The sequence below is a fragment of the Adiantum capillus-veneris genome, chromosome 26, assembly GCF_014529385.1.
Source record: "Adiantum capillus-veneris isolate H3 chromosome 26, ASM1452938v2, whole genome shotgun sequence".
Taxonomy (NCBI): Eukaryota; Viridiplantae; Streptophyta; class Polypodiopsida; order Polypodiales; family Pteridaceae; genus Adiantum; species Adiantum capillus-veneris.
The window spans coordinates 22,063,976-22,087,876 of record NC_140956.1 but is presented as its reverse complement, the minus strand read 5'-3'; the positions used below and the strand labels follow the sequence as shown (position 1 = coordinate 22,087,876).

The window sequence follows — 23,901 nt, the reverse complement described above, 5'->3', positions numbered from 1 at the left end:
TTGGTGTAGGCTCTCCACTTCTCAACAAGCTTGGAGAAGGAGATGGAGCTCTTGCACTTTGCACTCCACACAATGAGAAGATCCACACCTCTCTCTCTCTCTCTCTCTCTCTCTCTCTCTCTCTCGTATTATTTTATTATTTCATTTGGACATGTGTCCTCTTTTTTCTCTTTGAGAGAAAGAACTTAATTATTTATTTTTATGTATTTAAATTCTCATTGGACCTCTTTAAAACCTATCCAATAGCATTCAAACACATCATGATGGCCACATGTGAAGGATCATTTGAACATGTGTTTTTTATGCTTATTAAGTCATTTGGTTGAATGGAATACTTCAAGGACTTAGTCTAATCAAGCATGGAAACGTTCATGCCTCTCGAGAGTTATCTTTGAATTGAATACTTCAAGAACTTTAGTCATTTAAACATGTGAGAAACATTTCAAGCTTTTGGATAAGGTTCTCACTAACACTTAGCAAGCGAACAAACACCTCATACTTGGGTAGGATTTTCACCTCAAGGTGAGCCCTAGCTTGCCTAAGGTCAAAGGATTTTTGAACACTAACTTTTGGAGGTCTTTAATGAAGCTAATCGTACGATCTTTAAGCTCCATTAAGTAGCATTGCTCTTCAACATACCATCTCTCATTTGGACCCCTCTTAACCTTGGCCCGTGTTGAGACAGATCCATAAACACATGTCTATATTCGAACCCTTGTTCCTGTTTAGTCTCCCACATTAAATGATCAGTTTAATATGAGAAAATCATTTGGGTTGGTTAGATATTAGATTTTATGACAGTTTATGGAGTTCTTGTAAACGCCACCAGTGCTACAACAAAATAGTCAACCTACATCGCGAACAGAGCTTGTTGAGGCTCAAGTCGAAGTACTTCATGCGTCTCAGCAGGATAGGGAACACTCGCATGTTGCGGAGTCAGGGGCTCCAAAACAGGTTCCTCCCGTCCTTGAACAGGTGGTTAGGACGCCTATTTCACAGGCTTTGCCAATTCAGTCAGCCACCTTACAGAGCCCGCATGCTGTCTTGAATGGACAAGGAACTGGATACTAGGCTATGCACCGAGTTTTTCCACCACCCACGGTACATCCTGGGTATTTCGGGGATGGATCTGTGTTTCAGAGTATAGTTGGTTATGCGCCTGGAAGTCAGCTGTACATGCCAGGGACAGTGTTTGGGGGTATGCAAGGCATGATGCCAAACCCCATGTATGGTAGCATCGGCATGCAGCAGGGTTTTCAAAGCAACCAAGGTCAGTTTGGGGTGCCACAGGGTCATTTTGCGATGGCTAGTTTTTATGGACAGCAGCCTGATATGACACCTCTGACGCAGAATGTTAATGGCCAAGATGTGCCGATGATGTCTACTACAGTGCCCATGTAGACTATTTCTTATGACAATTTGGGGGCACTGGAAAAGCCAAAAGCTTACAAAGAAGGTGGTGCAGCTGTAAAGTTTAGCACTTTCAACGGCTTCGAGGATAAAGCAAAGGATGTTATGAGTGCGTATAGAGCTAGAAGAGTGCAAGAGGAGGCGCTCACAATGTACAAGAACTTGGACTTGATGATAAGCTTAATATTGATTATAAGACTTAATACTTTATTAAGAGAGCTAGTACAAGACTTGGATTAGATGACTTGAGTTCAAGACAAGGCTTGATTGCACGGACAAGACTTGAATATAAGAACTAGAAGAGGGATTTCCTCATAGGAGCCTCACAACTGGTGTTGGCAAGACTGAGGGGCTTGTGGCCCAAGACCCCTATTTATACTAGTGCTTGAGGAGGTTAGAACTTTCTACGTTCTTCTTGAGGAGATTAGAATCTTCCAGAACCTTCTTGATTCTTCCAGTCCTTCGAGAACCTTCTAGATCCTTCTTCAACTTTCTAGAGCTTTCCAGAAACTTCTAGATTCTTCCGGAATCTTCTCCAAGCTTCTAGAAACTTCTTGATCCTTCTAGTTCTTCTAGAACCTTCTAGATCCTTCTTCAACTTTCTAGAGCTTTCCATAAACTTCTAGATTCTTCTTGGTTCTTCTCCATCTTTCTAGAAACTTCTAGAATCTTCTAGATCCTTCTAGATTCTTCTAGAGCCTTCTAGTGATGATGTGGGCGATGACATAGGCGATGATGCAGGCAGCGACCGACTCTCAAGCATCCATGACAAAGGCTCACTTTCCTCCAGCAGTTTGATACAGCCTATGCAAGAGGGAATTTTACAGAGGCCTCTAAGGTCAGGGAAGCTGCCACTTTCTTAAAGGACAATGCGCTTACATGGTGGATGACATTGTTAATGCAAGGACAGACACCCGCCACTTGGGTTTACTTCAAGAAAATGTTTGCATCTGCTTGGCTGTCAAATGAATTTGAAGCCGATGTCATGACAGATTGGCACCAGCTTACTTCGGCTACATATAAGAGCTTGCTGGAGTACAATCGGAGGTTTTGTAAAGCGTTCCTCTTAGTGACCTCCTATAGATTTGTGCCATTGACAGAGCAGATAGAGAAGTATTGTTGTGGGCTACCTAAAGGGCTTCACGATTACTCTATCAAGAACAGAGTGGCTACCCTCATCCAGCTCATGAAAGTTGCTAACACTGGTCTTGCCTTGTTGAAAGGCGAGGACAGTGGGTTTCCGAGCAACGAGAAAGGAGGGCAGCAAAAGAAAAATTCAGTGAGCAAGCCCTTTGTGAAAATGGCTCCTGAAGCGTCACAGGGGTCAGAAAAGGCCACCAAAGATAAGGATTCAGCCGGGACTTTTGGAGCGCCGGCAAAGAAACAGAAAAGGAAGCCTTTTGTGCGTAAGTCGCTCGAGGAACAGTAGGTCCTAATGGTTGAAAACAAATGCTTTATATGCGAGCAACCTGGTCACTTTGCTACCAATTGTCCAAAGGAAAATACCAGCTGACTCAGATGATAAAGAAGACCAGAAAGGCAAGAAGCCTAAACCCACGGCAGGTTTGGTGCCAGATATGCTGGGTAATAGACCCAGTACAGATGTTAGCGAGTTATGCAGAGCATGGGGTAAGGTTAGAGATCAGACGGCACTTGTGTAATAAAGAATCATCTTTCTGTGTACTTGATTTTTGCACGTGATGTCTCAGATAATTGTCAGTCAAATTAATCTGTGTTAGATAAAGAAAGGTCAGCATTTTTGCAAAACTTTAGTGACTGTTTTTCTGATTCATTACCGTCGCAATTGCCGCCAGAGAGACCTAAGGATCATCCGATAGATTTGGTGCCAGGGTATAGCCCACCAAATAGACCTCCCTACAAGGTTAGCGCGGCGCAACAAAAAGAGATTAGTGGCCAGGTTGAGGAGTTATTAGAGAAGGGACTGATTCAGTCTAGTTCTTCACCCTTTTGCTCCCCAGTGCTCCCAGTGCAGAAAAAAGATGGCTCATGGCGCATATGTATTGATTACTATGTGTTGAATAAGAATACCATCAAGAATAGGTTTCCAATTTCTAGAATTGATGATATTCTCGATCGTTTAGAGGGTGCTGCAATTTTCAGCAGGAGACCTTAAGAGTGGCTACCATCAGATTCGTATAAGGCCAGAGGTTGTGCACAAGACTGCGTTCAGAACGACATTTGGTCTTTATGAGTTTCTAGTGATGCCGTTTGGTCTAACAAATGCTCTTGCCACATTCAACAGAATGATGGACCCGATTTTTCGCCGAAGAATGAAGAGGAGCATAGGCGTCACTTGACCATTGTATTTGAAGAGCTGCGTAGTCACAGGTTACTTGTCAATCCTAAGAAAAGTGAATTCTTCTTGGAAGAGATCCACTTTCTTGGCCACATAATCTCAAAGGATGGTGTCAGAATGGATCCCGTAAAGGTCGAAGCTATTAAGACATGGCCAGACTTGAAGACTGTGCACGATGTCCGAAGCTCCTTAGGATTGTGTTCTTACTATAGAAGGTTTATCATGAATTTTGTAGAAATAGCATCACCTCTTCACGCTTTGCAAAAGAAAGAGGTCACTTTCAGATGGACCCAAAAAGAGATTTCAGCTTGTAGTCTCTTAAAGGAAAAGTTGACTTCAGATCCAGTAATTGTTTTGCCAGGTCTCAGGAAGTCATTTGTGGTCTAGTGTGACGGGTGTGGCAGTAGCATCGGAGCAATGCTAATGCAAGATGGAGGGGTAGTAGCTTATGAAAGCCGAATTTTGCAAGGGCCAGAGAAGACTATGCAAGTCTATGAGAAAGAGCTCTTGGCCGTGATTCATGCGCTTTCTAGTTGGAAACACTACCTTTTAGGTGCTGATTTTGTTGTCGAGACAGACCATCAGACCTTGCAATATTTTTTGACTCAGTCAAATTTATCCAAAAAGCATATGCGATGGGCAAACATCCTTTCTATGTTCCACTTCCAGATTATGCATGTGAAAGGCAAGAAGAATGTTGTGGCTGATGCGTTATCAAGGAAGCCGCAAATTTCACTTGTGTCAATTCCTTATCATCATGAGTTAGATGACATGAAGGAACAATATGCTACTGATGAAGATTTTGCAAGGATCTTTGAACAGTTGCAAGAGGGGCAACATCATGAGCACTACCTCCTCAGAGATGATGTTATGATGATGCATGGCAGACTTTGTGTCACAAGGCCATCGCGACATAAGGTTATGGAAGAGAGTCACGTCCCACCGTATGCAAGGCATCGTGGTATTGATGCGACAATTAAAGCGGTAGAGACATTCTTCTATTGGCCTACCTTGAGGAGAGATGTGGATGCCTTTGTGGGAGCATGCCTGATCTGCCAAAAGGTCAAGTTTGACAGGCAAAAGGCACCAGGGTTGTTACAACCACTGCCGATTCCGGATAAGCCATGGGAAAGCATTGCTATGGACTTTATCTTTGATCTTCCAAGAACGCCAACAGGGAATGATGGTATATGGACCATTATCTACAGGTTCAGCAAGCAGGCTCATTTTATCCCTGTCAGGAAGAAGATAAAATGTGATCAAATGGCACGCTTGTTCATGTACAATGTGTTTAAGTACCATGGTATGCCACAATCGATTGTCAGTGATCGTGATCCTCGCATGATCAGTTTGTTCCGGAGAGGATTGTTTGAGAACATGGGCACTACGCTCAAGTTCTTGTCTTCGTTTTATCCACAAGTTGATGGACAGTCAGAAGAGGCTAATTCTACTGTCTTAGATCTGCTGAATGCTATGTGTCAGATAATAAGAGCAAGTGGGAACAGTATTTGCCTATGCTTGAGTATGCGTACAATAATACGGTGCACTCGTCGACTGACAAAGTACCTTTTGAGATTGTTGAAGGCGGCAAAAAAGTTCCTCCCATTTTGCATACAAAGGACAAGATCTTTGAGGCAGATCGATATGTTGAGAACATGGATGAAATGTAGAAGAAAATTAAAGTTGCCTTGGAGAAGACTCAGGCAAAACAGAAAAAGGATGGTGATCGTCATCGTCGTGAATTGTTGTTATCACCTGGTGATTGGATTTTGTTAAGGTTCGAAAAGGCAAGATTAAAGAAGATGAAGAGCAAGGAACGACTGTTTCCTAAGCTCAACATGCGTTACTATGGGCCTTTTCAAGTGCTTGACAAGATCAACGATGTGGCTTACAGGCTGAAATTGCCTGATGCGTGGAAGATTCATAATGCATTTCACGTGAGTCTTCTAAGACCCTTCGTGGGTGATGTGCCAAAAGATATGCCAGATGAGGATCAACCAAAAGTTGAGGAACTTGATGAGATCCTGGTAGTTTAGCAAGTTTTGGCACATAGGGACAGGAAAGTTAAAGGACAAGTTGCAAGACGCTACTTGGTGAAGTTCAAGAACTATCCGCCTATGGATGCAAAGTGGATGGAAGAGCATGAACTGTCAAAGTCACCAAATGTATTGCAGCTTTACCTTGAAGCCTTTGGGTTACAACCTACTTATGCCTCAACCCAACGTGTGCAAAGGAGGGGTAATGATAGGGCTAGTACATCAAATGTACGAATTCAGAGTAATAGATGGAAATGACAAAAGTATGAAGGTCTCATTAAGTCATTTGTATCTATGTGTTACGACCTTTCTTGCGGATACATGCAATGATAAAAGAGTGCTAATAGCACAAGATCATCAGTGGCGTGCATTTATGGTATGCAATCGAGGACGTTTGCGATTTCAAGAGGGGGGTATCTCACGAGGACCTGGCAGCTGGTAACTATGTTACGAAAACGTGGCAATTGCTAACCTTAGTTGTCGGTTTCTTTCCAATGATTTTTGTTTTATTTTTGAGACCCTCTTTTTGAAGTTGCAAATGGTCGGACATTGTATGGCCAGTTTGAATGGTAGTTTCAGCCGCAGACGGGAAGTTGGTTGGCACTGGAATTCGTATAGTAAGAGGATGTCTAGGCTCAGTTCAAGATCATGTAGGTCCCCCCGTCGCACTTAGCAAGTTGGTGGATACTAGGAAGTGAACTCAATAAAGGCATAAAGTTAAGGTGGGATCACCAAAAGGAAAGTACCTGACAATTGGGCCACATTGTATTTTTGGATGCGGTCCCAATGGGGATAGATGGTCAGAAGACCAGTGGGAGCCCAACGGAAGCATCTCCTAAAAATTAGGGAACTGCTATTTTGGGCCGTGAAATGTGTTCGCGTCATTACCTTCGGAATGACAAGGGGAACATTTTAGAACTCTGTCGCGAAGTCAACTGGGCAACCAGTCGGGAGATTTTTAGGCGGCAACCCCGAAATGGGAAAATGCTTGTAATCGCGCCAAGCGGCACATTTCTGTTTACTTTCCTCTTGCAGAAAAATGGACACTGAATTTTGTAGCTGGGAGGGCTCATTTGTGAAGTCTGTCACAGGTTAAGAGCTATGGAGTGCTTCCTTTCCACTCTATGTACAGGGTGGTGCTAGGAGTGATGACCTGCACACTACACACCGCTCTCTCTCTCTCTCTCTCCCCTACGTGCAGTTATGTGATGCCCCACAAGAGGGCTCTTCATTTGACTCATGTATAGCTGTGTGGTTATATGCATTTTTGCTGAGGCAAGAGTCTCTCTGAGCAGGAACGGGAGTAGCTAATTGCTGCTCCAAAGCAGGCACCGGTGAGGGTGATAACCTCACCATACAGGTGCAATTTCAGCGCTGGTTATGCGCTGTATTTTGACTGTTTTTCAGCCATACGGACGCCACAACCATTGGGAATAGTGCCCCCCTGACAGAGGACAGTTCGGAGACTATTTAGGCCTGAAAAGAGGGCAAAAACCAGTAAATACAGCGAGCTGAATTTACTGCTTTTGAGCAGAAATCAGAGTGCTTATGTCACAAGACGGGTGCCATGTGCCAATAGAAAAGAACAAACTGAATAGACTTTTAGCACTTCAATAACGGTTGAACTGAAAGAGAGAGATGACACGCGACACGGAGTGGCGGAATTCCACCCTAGAGGGTATTGGCCCCAAACCTTGGCGCCCCTTTCGATTTTTCTTTATATTGCATCAACACAAAACAAGCCGGTACTCTAGACTTTGCACCTTCTCCAGGAAGCATGCTAGAGAATGAGCCCATGGCCTCATATTTGAAGGCCCTAGGCCCCAAAAGCAATTTACAGTAAAAAGCCTTCAAACTAAAAAGCATTTGGTGCAAAAGCAAAGCCAAAAAGCTGCCAGCATAAATCACGGAATTCCGTATAGCAGTCAGTGCAAAACGCGGAAATGTGTATAGTCTGCCACGTCATCATGTCAGTGCAATTTTCAGAATTTCCGTTTAGCTGCCACATCATCAGCTGCTCCGCTAGCCTTTTCTCTGTGTGTGTGGGTCCTGCTTTATTTTAATCCTTTATGTCACTTGGGGCCCCATCATGGACGGGGTCCCCATAAGTTGGTAGGACTTCTTCTTCTGTTACTTATTCTTCTTAGGGTGTAGGCCCCTCGACTGACATCTGCAAGTTGACTCCCTTCTTCAAGGCTTTGACACGTCAGCAGTTTGTGACAGTTTATGCCAGTGGAAGTGAGTTCCAACAGGGGAATAGGTTTCGCGTAAGTTTTGGGGTTGTTATGTTGCCGAAATTTGGCCAAAACAGGTGGTATCTAGTTGGATACAGGTAAAGAATTCCCAGGACTCTACTTTGTAATTTACCCTCTCAAAGAATAAAGAAATACCAAAAGGGGTGCCAATTTTGGGGCCTACAAGTTGTCGGCGTCTGCTCGGAGCATTCTAGCTTCCGAGCCGTGTGTGTACTTAAGTGTTAATTCCCGTCGCAGGTTCCTTTTGCAAAGTACTCTGTGTGTGTGTGTCTAAAGTAAAGAATTTCGGGTGAAAGCCAAAGCCTACCGCCCTACGGGCCGGTTGAGACAGAGTTGTTTTAGAAGAGTTTCTTTTTGTGCCGGTTAGTTTAAAAATGGGGTCAGGGTGCCATTTGTAACTTAGATTTTGAAAGTGGGCTCTCTGAGAAAGTTTTACACTTGTCTTGGAGATAATAAAATAAAGAATTATCACCAAGGGCACCTATTTGGGGGCGAATTATCTGCAAGGGAAACTCTGCCTCTCAAGTGTCTCTCTTACAGTGTGCAATTATCGGCGAAGAGTTATATATCAAGTTTGTTTCAGTTATTCACCAGCTCTGGCATGTGGTGCCACTTGATAGAGTTGTTTGTACAAGAGTTTTTTTGTTCAAGTTAGTTTAAATATGAAGCCATGGTGCCAGTTGTAACTCAGATTTTTAGAGTGGGCTCTCCTAGCAAGTTGTGCTTTTATCTTGAATATATTAAAATAAGGAAATATCACGAGGGGCGCCTATTTGGGGGGCCAATCATCTCCAAGGGAAGAACTCCGTCTCTCAAGTGTGTCTCTTGCAGCTTTCTCTTGTGCGATGGTTTTAATGGTTTACACTGTACAATGAATCTGTTTCAGCTACTCACCCTTTGCCACATTTTATCAGCTACACCATCCAGTGACAACAATCTCCAACATGGCATGCATTGTGATTGCATTTGGTTATATGTTTTGTGTAATTTTTATTTGCTTAATAAGTTATTGTTTTTGATTGCAGAGCTTTCGTCTGGGGCTGGCAGCCTAAGACAACCAAGTGGTGTAAATTCTGGATGGTGGGCCAATTGAATATGCATGATGTGTTGGTTCAGTCATCCCAGCCTGGAGATGGAAGGAAAAGACAGAGGTTTGATAGTTTCTGGACCACCCAGGGTAAATCTGAAAAGTACAGATGTTTTGACGGGGCTGCGCACCTAGCCCGCAGTGCTGAAGATGTTCTGCTGGAGGCAAATTTTTACGTAGACACTTTAGGCTCAGTCTCTGTTTCCCTTTCAGCCAATCGTCTATCATGGCAACCTCTAGAGGACAAGCTGGTACAAATATCTTCCTTTCAAAGCTGGATGAATTCCACAGTTTATAAGAGTGATCAACCATTAGATTGCACATTTATCACCATACCTACTAGCTAGATGATCTTCACAGTTTTAGGGCCTTCACAACTTTATTGGTGAACATATAATATCTGACAGGTGGTGTTGTAAGAATACGTGTCGGCTTTCTTTTAGTGTTGGTGAATTTTCGGTCTGCTAATATAAACCATTGATTTTGGCTTCATAAAAGCTGTGTGCCATCTTTTTCCATCCTTTATATCCGTCTCGTTTCTTTGCCTTTTCTTTGGTCACCAGTGGGAATTCTCACTGCACTCTCTTGAATTTAGGACATTGGTGTTATATGTTGCTGGGGCCCAACGGAGGATAACGATGAGTTCAATCAGTTGGCTATATCAGAAATATATGGCGTTGAATCAAGCGAATTGTTACTTGACAATAGCACACTATCACATCCATCAGATATATTTTCGGGAGATTTATTCAAAGAGGTATTTGCATTTGGAGTTATCAGTGCTGAAACTCTTTCTATGTGCATGAAAGCTCTACAATCTTTTTGCATGCCATATATCAGGTGCATCGTTTTGCAGTGCATGCTTATAAAAAATCTTCCAGTCAGAAAGGAACATGGATACCCAAAACATTTGTATTTCATCATAGAGACCAAAGTGTCTGCGAAATATGGGCAAATCAAATACAAGCCCTCTTGGATGCAGATATAAAACGACCCAGAAACCTCATGGTATGTATTGCTTTCCATGTCGTAAATCATTGACAGGTGTCTTATGATGCTCTCAGTCAAAGAATAAATCCTATGTGCAAATAGGCAAAGGCTACCATCTTGAGGCACACTATTGGAAGTGGTTGTTTAACAGGTATTCATCAACCCACACAGTGGCAAGAAAAGCGCCTCAAAGACATGGGAGGAAGTGTCTTTGCTTTTTAAGAGAGCAAAGATCAACACAAAGGTATGCTTGCATATGATTAGCCATCTATTTGGAGCATATTCACTAAATAAAATGCACTTTGAAATATTATAGGTTCTCACAACACAAAGGTCACGGCATGCTTTTGAGGTGATCAACAACACGGTTGATGAGGACTTGGAAAAACTGGATGGAGTTGTTATTGTGGTACGATTCCAACTTGCTGGTAACTTTTGGCAATTATGCATATCAAGGTTGGAGAGTGCATGAGGCATTGTGCAGTGGAGAAAAAGAAGTAACCCTTCCCTTCCCCTTTGTCTGACACGTAGACCTTTATCTTGACTGTTTGAAGGTACATACGTGCGTGCATGCGTGTGCACACACTTTTGTTTTTTTGGTGAATCACTTTTGAATTACTACTGGGAAACCTCAAAATGAGAAAAACCCTCAGAGTATATCATATACAGGAAATGCTCAAGCTCATAGTGAACAAAGGCATAGTCAAAACAGACATGAGAAAAGGGCATACAATGATGGGTCAATCTCCTGTAGAGACATACAATCTTAAAGAGACCGATGCAAAGATTTTCTGAAACAAGAAAAGGTCTAAATTGGCGACTCTCCGAAAACAGACCGATTTCTTGACTGCCAAATCGGCCACACGGCCCAGTATCGGAGCCAATCAAAAATAGATTTATACTATCTGAGAGCAGGGGCAAGAATACCAAACAACCAAAAATGTTTTCCAAAAGACATATAAGGGGAACGAGCTTGAAGAAGCCCTGCTCTATGATCCAGCAAATTACGAGAGGTGGTCAAATTCCATAATAGACGAGGAACTGTTTTGATGGACTCACCACATGTCACAAAGTGATGACATGGCAAGGCCTAAACCCTAGCAAAAGAGGCAAAAGAAGTTTTACCGACTTGCAAGTTCTCGTGGAGGGGCCCAAAGGGGTTAGGATTGGACCCCCAACCCGCCCAACTTATGGAACCTGACCAAGGGGCCTAAAACCTTTTTAAAATAAAAGCAGGAGGTGCAAATTGCATAGCAGCTAATGACATGGCAGGCTGTACGGATCGGCGCAAAACGCGCTCACAGCAGATGACATGGCAGAACATACAGACAGCCCATGGGGCGCTAGTTTTTGAGGCTTTAGATGCTTTTAGACTAATGCTTTTCATGCAACAGCTTTTGAGCCAGGTCTAGAGCCTTTATAAGCGTGCCAGGGCGTCCTCCTCTGATAGATTTTTTTGGGAGCACTATAGAGAGGACCCTCGGACATTGTACATGTTGAAGCATAATAATAAAGAAACATCGAGAAGGGGCGCCAGTCTTTGGGGCAAGTATCTCTAGGCGCGTAACTCCGTTGTGCCGTGTCGTCTCTTTCTCTCAGTTTTTGTTCAGTTCTTTCAATTTCTCTCGCGTGTGTTGCATTAGATCTTTGGCTTGGGGTGTCCAAGTCTCTTATAGTGGTATAAGAGATCAGCCGATTCTTCTTCTACGGAGGATTTGATCCCTTTATTTGGAGCACACATGGATTTAGTCGTCGAGTCCCGCCGGAAGGAAACTGTTGCACCCGACCACTCGGGAACAGAACAAAACAATGGGGATTCCAACGGACATCGACCTCCTTCCGACGAGTCGGGAGAAGAGTATGGTCCGTCTCCACCCACAACTTATGAAACAATGGAGATGCAGTGCCATCAACAGGTCGACAATTGTGCTCGACAGATGCTATGGCACTCCAAGGATCCCCAATACATGAAATTTTTGGCGAAATTGTTATGAGTTCAGATTTATGTCCGGTGGTGGCCCCATTATCTCCCAAGAGCAGATTAGGGAGTGAGGATGTTTTGTGGCTGTGCTCGACCGTATTTGAGGTAGACATACCTTTCTCGACGATGCACTCCACGGTGTTGTTCACCCGGTAGGCTGGCATGAGGCGGGACTCCCGTTCCTAGCGTTTCCTAGGGTCAAGAGTGTTGAGTGTTCTGTAGACTTGCTACTAAATATGTGTGTTAGGTCACGTTAAGAGTTACATATTTATTAGCATTTTAGGGCCATTTATCAAGATCGTGGGGTTTTGTAGTAGATAGGGCAAATTGGCAATTTGCTTGTATATGCAACCCACCCCCTTGTACTTTTGGCATGTTGTTTAGTGTAGAGATCCAACGTTTTGGGTACACAATCTCTCTCTAGCATTTTGGGGTGCACAACTTCACTCTCTCTCTAGTGTTCTCTCTCTCTGTGTGTGTGTATGTGTGTGTGTGTGTGTGTGTGTGTGTGTGTGTGTGTGTGTGTGTGTGTGTGTGTGTGTGTGTGGCATTTTCCACAGCGATCTCTCTCCTTGCCGTGTACACGCCCTCTTCGGTGTGTCATTGCTTGCAAATTGTTCCCATGCCCATATGGTAGGCGGTTCGCGCTAGGAGCTTGAGTATGAGGAGATCTATCGCGATAGATCCGAGATCCGTTGGCGGCCCGGTCCTGAGAGGAGGTTTACTCGCGGTCGTTGACAAGTTCATCACCCGATTCACCCTTTTCGGCTGCACCTTTGACATGGTATGAGAGCCACGGCGTGCTCTTGAATCGGATCGGTGATTTGTGTGAGTATTTGGTTCTGAATTTCCGCGACGAAAAGAGATATTTTACTGTTTTTTCTGCATTTTTCACTCATTTGGGGCTGATTTCGGCTGTAGTGGACAGATTTGCAGATTCTCTCTCTTCTACCCCCACCTAGCCTCGTCACATGCCTAGATTCTCCAACACCATGGAGATGAGTGATGATTCTGACCCAAACTCGGCCCGTGATGATGAAGTACACAATGAGGGTGCAGTTGGCGGAGGTGCCCGTCAACGAGGAGTGGGGAGATTGGTCTAGTTCTACTCCGGCGTAAGTGATCAACCAATCAAGATACCTACCCTCGGGCCTTCCTACCTTCCCTTAGATTGGCAATTGAATGGAGAGAACTATGCCCTTTGGAAAGCAACCATGATGGCGGTCTTCGATTCTTACGAGGTTGGAGGCTTTTGTTTCAAGCAACTTTCAAAAGCCAAAGGACCCTGTGGGAGCGAAGTTATGGAAGCGTGTTAATGCTTGAATTTTATCTTTCATTGTCCTCAACAATACACCATCAATCATCAGTCACATTCGATTGATGAAAGACGCAAAGTTGATTTGGGATCGGCTTTCTTCATGATATGATCGAGTTTCTCCAATTAAGCGAATAGTTCTCGAGGTGCAGTTGAGGACCCTAGATGCGAAGAACTCTTCTTTGCGGGATCACATCAACAAGATGCAGGAGGCTCAACAAGAGATACTTCATATGGGAAAGCTTATTAGTTTAGAGGATATGGCCATTGAGCTTTTGGCCCAATTACCTCCTTGGTTTATCAACTTCTATTCTTCGCTGATTACAAGTGGCCGGCTGAATACTATTTCTTGGGACGAGATTGTTCCAAAGGTGTTGGACCAAGAGGAGCGGTTCAATGCGGGGAAGAAGTCAGGCTCTGAAGCCTTGACCCGTTCTTCCAACAACAACGAGAAGCAGAAGGGGAAGAAGAAAAGCAACAACACCAAAGACAAGAAAAGTGATGTTGAACGAGAAGCCTTGAAGCATAGTTACATGGGACGGTAGGTCGGGGTCGGGAACGGGGACAGGGACGGGACGGCAAAAGTCAGGAAACGGGGACGGGGGTCGGAACTGCAAAAAAAAAAAGAGTTTTTTGGCAATTTTTGACCTACACACATGCCACACACATAGAGCATCACTTTGACCACAAATTTACACTAAATAGACCAAAGAGCACGAGTCATATAGGCGGAAATGTGCTAATAAAACATCGATGGATACAAAATGAAAAGTGCATGCCACAAGGGCTCAAAAAGCGTAAAGGACTTAGGACAAGCCTCAAGGATAACAATAAGTACAGAGGGCTATGTAGTAGGTAGAGTCGTAGACTCTAGAGTCTAGACTCGACAGTGATCAATGATCATAAAACTCAAGAAGTGCTCGCCTGATGAATCTCCATATCGTCGTCGTAGTCGAGGTCGTCAACTACGTATGAGGCCTGGCGAGGCTCGCATTGAGGCTCGAACTTCGAAGTCCTCCTCTAGCTCCTCCAAAAGTGTATCGGCCATAGATGGATTCTCTTGTGCCATCTCCCACTCAGTGAAGGGATCCGCCTTGTGTGTGATGCTCTTGGCAAGCATGCGCAAGTTAGCGCTTACAAACACCAAATCATTGGCCCTCTCGACCCCAAGGCGATTCCTCTTCTTAGAGGCAATGTGGCTGTACACACTCCATAGTTGCTCCAAGCAACTAGTGGTACATGCGTGGCTAAGGAAACGTGAAACCGGCCTGTTTAATCCAAAAAGGGCGGTAGACCTTAGACTTAAACCTTATTTGCTTTTACCCATTTAATTTGAATTTTGTCGCCCACTTTACCTGTACTTTCAAGACACAACAAAGGGGAAAGGGATACAGGCTGCTAGATTGCACCTGTATGAGAAGACCGACACCAGATTGGCCCCTAAATAGGCGCCCCTTTCGGTATTTCTTTATTCTTTAACAGACGGAATAAAAGCTGTGGTTCTCTACAAGCTGCTGTTGCCAAATTGGCTTTATCTGACAGAAAAATAATTCTAAATGAATTATTGGATTTATAAGTGAGAGGGTTTTCTCGCTTGGAACACCAAGGAAAAATAATTCTAAATGAATTATTGGAATTTTAAGTGAGAGGGTTTTTCTCACTAGAGACATCCGAGTACAGAATATTCCTAGTGCGTCATTCAGAGTAATGACGGGAGCACTCTGAAAGGGAATATCTGTAAGGCCACTAGGAACGGGTACTTCTGATGCGTCACATCGGATGGGTGACAGGGAGCATCGGGAAGAAGTATCCGACCATCCGGGAACGGACATCTCTGATGCGTCATAGGATGGGTGACATAGAGCATCGCGAAGGAGATTGTACCGTAAGTTCGGTAGGAAAGGACTAGGTGATGGGTATTTCTGATGCGTCACAAGGTGGGTGACAGGTGCATCGGAAAGGGAATATCCATAGTCGGGAGGAAATTCCGAACTATGTTAGAATTGTGCACAAGGAAAAAGCAAGCACTTGAATGAAGATGGGTTCAAAGGAAAAACAGATGCTTTTTGAGAAAGGGAGATTGCTTTTCGGGAAAGCAGATGCTTTCCCGCGAGGAAGTCTATGTCTGCATTGTAACTGTGCATGTGATTGCATCCAGGGACGCCTGGGAAGTGCTGTGAAAGAATTGTTTTTAACTTATAAGGTTTTATTGAGTTTTTGGGCAGGTTCGGACTATTTTTAAAATACGCCGGCCGCCCACTTAATAAGTGGGCAGCCATTTGATAAATAAGGCAACACATCAGCCAGCGTTTTCTCTCTCTTTTTTTCTGGCAGAGCAGCGAAAAAAATGAAAAAAAAAATTTGAAAAAAAAAAAAAAAAAAACGATTGCGATCTCTACGCGAGCAGCTATTCGTACCCGTGGCTAGGAGCTATAAAAGCATCACATGCCCTCACTCAGAGGGGAAGACCAATCTTTGCAAGGAGGAGATGCTGCTGTAGATTTCAGCCGTAAAGAGGACGTTGCCGGTGATGCCCATGGGTGTCCTAAGTGTACCAGATGTCGTCAAGACCCAGTGCGCGAGTTCCCTCGCAAAGAAGTGCCTACGGAGCGTGTTTTCATCGCGACAAGCTACTGTTTTTCTCTGTTTTCAGCCCATAAATGTCGTAGACGGGGTTGATTTACGAGAAGGAACCCGAGAACAAACCTCTTTTGTGTGTAGGATTGGAAGAGAGGATTTTCTATGCAGAGATCTCTTCCGGGGAATTGCTTTTTCGAGAACCGAGTTGTGTTTCGAGCGTCGAGACTTTGAAGGTAACGATTTTCATGTCTGAGTATTTCATTGCATGTGTACTTCCTCTTCGTGAGGGAGTAGGAGCAGAGGAAGGCATGAGCCTCTGCAGGAGAAAGCGCTCTGAGGAACTAGAGCTAGATCAGCCCAAGGGTTTCGTACCCAAGTTTGGGAAGCAGATCCACGGATTGAAGAGAGGTAGACTCTCGAGATGTGATCCGGAAGTTGGAAAGGACTTCGTGTCCAAGAAAGCGGAGTTATTCTGCAGGAACAGGACTCTGGAAACAGAGTCGGAAAAGAGTTGCAGGGATGCCACGCCCTGAGTCTGGAAGGTGTGATGCAGAGGCGAGAACCTTGGTTCTCAAGGATTTGGAATAAGGAACGGAGGTTTCTTGGAATAGGGTTTTGCCCTAGGAATCGGAAGCTGAGGCTTCCGGGAACCATCAAGTCTTATTCTAGAACGAACGTGGTAATACGTTCGGTTCAAGTGCTTGTATAGACTTCTCCTCAGTAATAAAGATACTATTACGGGGGGGGACCAACCCATCTTCTAGTCCCCAGTGCTGTGTCGATCTTCTCACTTTAGCTCTCTCTCTCTCTCTCTATCTATTTCTCTCTATATCCTTTTGGCTTCAATATTAAGTGATAAATTTTATTTATCCGAGTATATTTTATATTGCTATGCGCTCCCGTTTGTGACAGTGGTATCAGAGCATGGTCTCCTCTCTTTCTCTGTAAAAGAGGACGACTCTGGGAAGATACGGGAAGAAGCCATGACAAGCCAAGAGAGAAGTAAGCAGGCGGAACCCTAAGTCCTGCAAGGAAAAGCTCGTAGAGTTGGAAATTTTTTTTCTCTGCAAGAAGGCGACACAAGATTTGGGATTCTCTGAGAAGGTGACAAGAGCATGATGCTCAAGAACCTAGAGAATCCAAGGAGCGGAATGTTCGAGATCCTTCAGAATCTTGAAAATATCCATGAACGTCAATCCAGAACTAAGCCATGAAATCCCGTCATTTCGGGAAGGATATGAAGAAGGTCTCTAGACCTAGGAACACTCCAGTGACCAGTCAAGTTTGATACTTTTGACGGAAGGGAAGATGTCCTGAAAGCTACTGCTTTCATTCGATAGTTTGAAGTTGCCTTTGCAAACGGCAATTTCTGAGAAGCGTCGAAGATGAGGCATGTGGTTAAACACCTCAAGGGGATTGCAAGTACTTGGTGGTATACCAAAGCTTTGCAAGGAACTTACAGCAAGACTAGGATCAATTCAAGGCTGAATTTTCGGACAAATTTTTTTTCCTCTACACTTTGAGGAAGGTATCCAAGAAGATTGGGATGGGTTTGCCCAATAGGAACACGAGTGAGTCAAAGCAAGTAGTGGTTCACTCTTGCCAAGGTAGCTCCACTCTCGATCCTCTTTGAGGAAGGAAAGATGAAGAAATTCAACAAAGGACTTTTGCCCGAATTTTGTAGACCATCTGCAAAATACTTTGCAGCAGATGGGAGAGTCAGCAATAAAAGCTGAAAGTGTACACCTTAGTGTACATAGAATCCAATCCCCGTAGTGGGACTGGAATCATTGAACACAGAAAGTTTGGAGTAAGGGAATTCAATCTAACTCCTGAGTTCTTGAATAGAAGACCCTCGAACTTTAAGTGAGAGGGTAGGTTTTCAATCAAAGTTACATCTTTGAGGAAATCATAAAGTGCATTGTGCTTGTTTGCTCTTTTGCACAAGATATGGTTATGTCTAACCGGGACTACCACTCTCGAGTGTTTATGAGAGCAGGATCAAACTGAAACATTGTTTTCTGAGATGAATTGGTTTGCTTAACTAGCCGGAAGGTCAACATTGATCTGGTATCCGGTAATTCTCGAATAGATTACCTGCTACTGCGGGTAGGAAATTATGAAGGAACCATTCTGAGCTTTCAAGCAAAGAAAAGCTTTCATGAAGCTTGAGTACTCTTTAAGCCCACACCCCCTACACGGTAAGGGAAGATATGGTAGTGCTTTTTGCACAAGTGAATGAACACTCTCTTTAGGAGGGAAGGAACAAGCGACGACTACGGCCTGTGCTTGAGGAATCCAAGGATTAAAATCCTAGTTTATTTGATGAGCGGGTTTTGCTCTAAGATCGAGCCAAGTGATCATCAAGTTGAGCGTCTTCGCTTTAAGGATCTTACGAAGAGAAGATAATTTCCCAGGTTCACCGAAACTTTAACACAGCTTAAGAATTATGTACACTTTTGAGTACATGGATAACACATGAAGATGCAGACCTATGCCAAGGAACTGGACGGGAGGTTGTTATACTCTCTTGAGCGCCTTCTTGCGCGCAAGGATATTCCGACACGAGAATCTCTATTTGAGATGTGTTCGGTAGAAGGAATTTGAGTTTCTCTACGGAGAAGAGGTTTTCTGATGGTCGTTGATTATTGAGTACGCTATGTGCTTTTACCATTACAGTAGCAACTTTTGGTTGCGGTATATGTTTCTCCATGAGCAGGTCAAGTAGCATTTACACGATGCTGGAATAAATTCGAACGATTATGTTCGTAAGATATAGTTCGCCAACCGTTTCAAAATGGTAAGAATTACATATGGGAGAACATCCTTGAGAATCAAAGAGGGTTCGCTCTATTGTGAACCGGGTTTGAACGTACGTTCAAAAAATGCTATAGCTAGAATCCTATCTGCCTGAGATTTTGCAAATCGTCATTGATGCTCGCAAGATGAATCATTTTTTTATGATTTTGTAAGGAAGAGACGCTGATGGGCGTCAGGAAATCACTGCTGGTGGTAATAACTCGCAGGAGGAAAAGATTGGAAGGAAGTGCCACCGTGCACAAAGAATCTTCAGATTGGAACCGTCCGCCTACGTTGAGCGACGGCCCCAAACAAGAACCTTCTGTAGTGTTATCGCAAACTCTGTTTGTGAAAGAAAGACATCGAGCTTAATGCTCTATGACTTGGGCATTCCCTATGTGGGAGGACACAAGAGGTTTAATACCCTCTAGGCTAACAGCGCAGGATTCTGCGCAAGGACAGATACCTAGATTGATTTTTAGGAAGATTATTCTTCTCGAATTTGAGAAGACGGAATCAAGTTAACAGAGTCTCGGATAACGAAACTTTGGATCAGAACAATTGGCCTACCCAAAGCAAAGGCCCGGAATAAGAACTTACTTTGGTAAGGTGGCACACTTTGTCTACCACAGGAAGATTCACAGGAGCTTAATGCTCTCGACATGCCCTATGCGGGAGGACAGAAGAGGTTTAATATCCTCAGGACTAATAGCGCAAGGTTATGCGCAAGGACATAGACCTAGATTGATTTCTAGGAGGAATTATTCTTCTCGGGATTGAGAAGGTGGAATTGAGCTAACAGATTCTCGGATAAGGTAAACTTCCGATCTGTTGGAAAGATGTGAATGATGAGTTCTTACATGGCTCGTAAGTTTGATGATTGGTGAAGGATATCCTCGAGGTACTAGAGGAAGGACATGAACCGGTAAGCTAAGTATTGAATTATTGGATTTTTGAATGTTTGTTTAATTTAATTTTTAAGTTCTCTTTTGAGAAAGGACTAGCTCAACTCACCATTGAGCAAGATTTGGAATTTTTCCGATTTCTCCTCGGCAATTTAGTTGGACCTCTACAGTTGAGGACAACTGTTTATAAGTGAGAGGGATGTTGCCAAATTGGCTTTATCTGATAGAAAAATAATTCTAAATGAATTATTGGATTTATAAGTGAGAGGGTTTTCTCGCTTGGAACACCAAGGAAAAATAATTCTAAATGAATTATTGGAATTTTAAGTGAGAGGGTTTTTCTCACTAGAGACATCCGAGTACAGAATATTCCTAGTGCGTCATTCATAGTAATGACGGGAGCACTGTGAAAGGGAATATCTGTAAGGCCACTAGGAACGGGTACTTCTGATGCGTCACATCGGATGGGTGACAGGGAGCATCGGGAAGAAGTATCCGACCATCGGGGAACCGACATCTCTGATGCGTCATAGGATGGGTGACAGAGCATCGTGAAGGAGATTGTATCGTAAGTTCGGTAGGAAAGGACTAGGTGATGGGTATTCTTGATGCGTCACAAGGTGGGTGACGGGTGCATCGGAAAGGGAATATCCATAGTCGGGAGGAAATTCCGAACTGTGTTAGAATTGTGCACAAGGAAAAAGCAAGCACTTGAATGAAGATGGGTTCAGAGGAAACTTTGAGGAAAAACAGATGCTTTGTGAGAAAGCGGGATTGCTTTTCGGGAAAGCAGATGCTTTCCCGCGAGGAAGTCTATGTCTGCATTGTAACTGTGCATGTGATTGCATCCAGGGACGCCTGGGAAGTGCCGTGAAAGCATTGTTTTTAACTTATAAGGTTTTATCGAGTTTTTGGGCAGGTTCAGACTATTTTTAAAATACGCCGGCCGCCCACTTAATAAGTGGGCAGCCATCTGATAAATAAGGCAACAGATCAGCCAGCGTTTTCTCTCTTTTTTTCTGGTAGAGCAGCGAAAAAAATGAAAAAAAAAAAAGAAAAAAAAAAAAAAAACGGTTGCAATCTCTACGCGAGCAGCTATTCGTGCCCGTGGCTAGGAGCTATAAAAGCATCACATGCCCTCACTCAGAGGGGAAGACCAATCTTTGCAAGGAGGAGATGCCGCTCCAGATTTCAGCTGTAAAGAAGACGTTGCCAGTGTGGGGGAGCAGGAGAGAGAGCCCACTTGCTGTCCTATGCAATGAGAGTGAAGGAGAAGGGGAGAGAGGCGCTGAGGATGCTCACGCAGAGAAAACGTGAGAGAGAGAAAACGTGAGGATGCTCACGTAGAGAAAACGTGAGAGAGAGAGAGAGCTCGTTGGATTTGGGAAAAAGCCACGCTGGTGTATTTTTGGGCTTCACATTTGAGTATATGAGTAAGTGACTAGGGGGCCATTCACACTTGGCCCCCTCACTTATAAGTCTTTTTAACTTATAAGTACAAGGCACTTAGGCCTTTATTCCCTAACAACCTCCCACCTAAAGGCAATGTACCTTGGGAGATCAAAGAATCATCTAACTATGATACAACAGCTGATCATGCACTTACTCATCCAACACCCATCATCTGACGGCAATATGCAAACCGCTCTGCTGGAAGACTCTTGGTCAATAGATCTGCAGGATTGTCATCTGTGTGCACCTTGACAAGTGTAATGCTCTTGTCATCAAGCACACTCCTGATAAAATGATACTTCACCTCTATGTGCTTTGTCTTGGCATGAAAAACAGGATTCCTTGCAAGCATAATAGCACTCTGACTATCACAGTGTAGCACAGGAACCGGTGACTTAATACCAAGCTCTTCTACCAAACGCATGAGCCACAAAGCTTCTTTGCATGCCTCAGTGGCAGCCACATACTCAGCCTCAGTGGTAGACAAAGCAACACATTTTTGCAGTCTAGAAATCCAAGAAACTGCACCTCCTGTGAATGTAAACACATATCCAGAGGTAGACTTCCTGCAATCTGGATGTCCAGCAAAATCTGCATCTGTAAAGCCATGCACAGATGTCTCACTCTTCCCAAAACAAATGCACAAGTCTTTAGTGCCTTTCAGGTATCTCAAGATACACTTCACTGCTTCCCAATGCTTTTTGCCAGGATTGCTCATGTACCTGCTTACCACTCCCACCGCAAATGCAATGTCCGGACGTGTAGCAACCATAGCATACATCAAACTGCCAACGGCTGAAGCATAAGGAATCTTGGCCATTTCAGCCCGCATATCATCTGTGTTTGGGCAGTCATGTGCAGTCAGTTTTACATATGGAGGCAGCGGAGTACCAAGTGCCTTTCCCCCATCCATATGAAAACGATGTAGCACCTTATCAACATAATCTCGTTGAGATAGATACAGACGCCTGTTGGGTCTATCTCGAGAGATACGCATGCCCAAAATATGATTAGCATCACCAAGATCCTTCATGTCAAAGCGATTCTTTAAGCTTTGCTGTAATGCATCCAACTCCGTGACATTTTTACCCGCAATAAGCATGTCATCAACGTACAAAATCAGCAATAGAAGAGATCCATCACTTGCCGTTTTGATATACAAACAGTGATCAGAATTACTTCTTTTGTATCCTTGAGACCTCATGAATGTATCAAACTTGTGATACCATGCACGGGGAGACTGTTTCAAACCATACAAGCTCTTCAAGAGTTTACATACTTTCTTCTCTTGCCCCTTTGACACAAAACCTTCTGGCTGCATCATATAGATCATCTCAAGCAAATCGCCATGCAAAAACGCTGTTTTGACATCCATTTGCTTTTAACTCCATATCTTCAGAAGCAACCAGGCCTAAAACAAGACGTAATGTGGCAAGCTTTACAACAGGAGAAAAAATCTCATCAAAATCCACACCATGCTTTTGCTTGTACCCTTTAGCAACCAAACGTGCCTTGTACTTAGAAGAAGCATCAGATGTGACCTTGGTCTTGTAAACCCATTTACATGGCAGAGCCTTGTGCCCTTTAGGCAAATCAACCAAGTCCCATGTATGGTTTTTCTCCAAAGACTGCATTTCCGAAACCATTGCTTTGAACCATTTCTTACTGTCTTCACGTTGCATAGCCTCTTTATAGCAAGACGGCTCACCACAATCAGTAAGCATGACATAGTCCAAAGACGGTTCATATCTATTGGGGGGCCTTGTCACCCGAGTAGACCTACGCACCCAATGATCCATAACAGGTGGATTTTCAGCCTGTAAACCATCAAAAACAGCAGGCTGTTCAGCCGGTTGCATCGCAACAACGGGCGGTCTAGGAGCATCAACCTGTTCTCCTACTTGTGGTGCATCAATGGCAACTTGTTGGGGCTGATTTTCAGCAGCTAATGGATGATTTTCAGCACCATTTTCAGCATGTAAAGGCTGCTGAACATTGGGCCTTCGTGGCTGTCCATATGTAACATCTTCACGAAAAACAACCCGGCGCACTTCCTCGACCTTTGTGGGCTGTTTGTGCATGCAATTCTCATTGAAGATGACATCATTGCTGCGTATGATTTTCCGTAATGCGGGATCCCATAATCTATACCCCATTTCACCATCCTCACCATATCCTAGGAAAATGCATTTATGAGACTTTGGTTCTAGTTTGGTGCGCAGTTCACTCCGGATGTGAACATAGGCCTCACAACCAAACACTCTTAAATGTGCATATGAGGGTGGCTTGCCAGACCACACCTCCTCAGGCACCTTTCCACCCAAAGCCTTGCTAGGTGAGCGATTAATCAAGTGAATAGCTGTTTGCACAGCTTCTGCCCAAAAACCATGAGGTAATGCAACATGTGACAGCATACTCCGAACTTTCTCTTGGATAGTCCGGTTCAATCTCTCTGCAACTCCATTCTGAGAGGGATTAAAAGGAGCCGTGAGCTCTCTTTTAATACCTTTAGTAGCACAAAAGTCAATAAATGCTTTTGATACATACTCCCCCCCATTGTCTGAGCGCAAAGATCTAAGCTTCTTGTCAGTTTGATTCTCAACAAACGCAAGAAACTTCTTGAAAGTATCCAAAACATCGCTTTTAGCACGTATTGGATACACCCACACCTTACGTGTAGCATCATCGATAAACGAGACAAAATATTTCTTTCCCCCTAAGGACAACTGTGGCATTTCACATACATCGGAATGCACTAAGTCTAACCTGTCAGA

General features: G+C 43.8%; 1 protein-coding gene across 2 annotated transcripts in view; it reads left to right on the top strand.

Annotated features, from left to right (window-relative positions):
* ACD5 (Diacylglycerol kinase family protein) overlaps positions 1 to 23,901 on the top strand; it is a 77,326-nt gene that overhangs the window by 11,574 nt on the left and 41,851 nt on the right. For both annotated transcript variants that reach the window (XM_086501234.1, XM_086501233.1), the window contains 5 exons: positions 9,044 to 9,356; positions 9,701 to 9,862; positions 9,946 to 10,113; positions 10,247 to 10,339; positions 10,412 to 10,504. In XM_086501234.1, coding sequence (XP_086357360.1) covers positions 9,096 to 9,356; positions 9,701 to 9,862; positions 9,946 to 10,113; positions 10,247 to 10,339; positions 10,412 to 10,504 — 777 coding nt within the window. In that variant the 5' untranslated portion in view covers positions 9,044 to 9,095. The remainder of the gene's footprint in view (positions 1 to 9,043; positions 9,357 to 9,700; positions 9,863 to 9,945; positions 10,114 to 10,246; positions 10,340 to 10,411; positions 10,505 to 23,901) is intronic.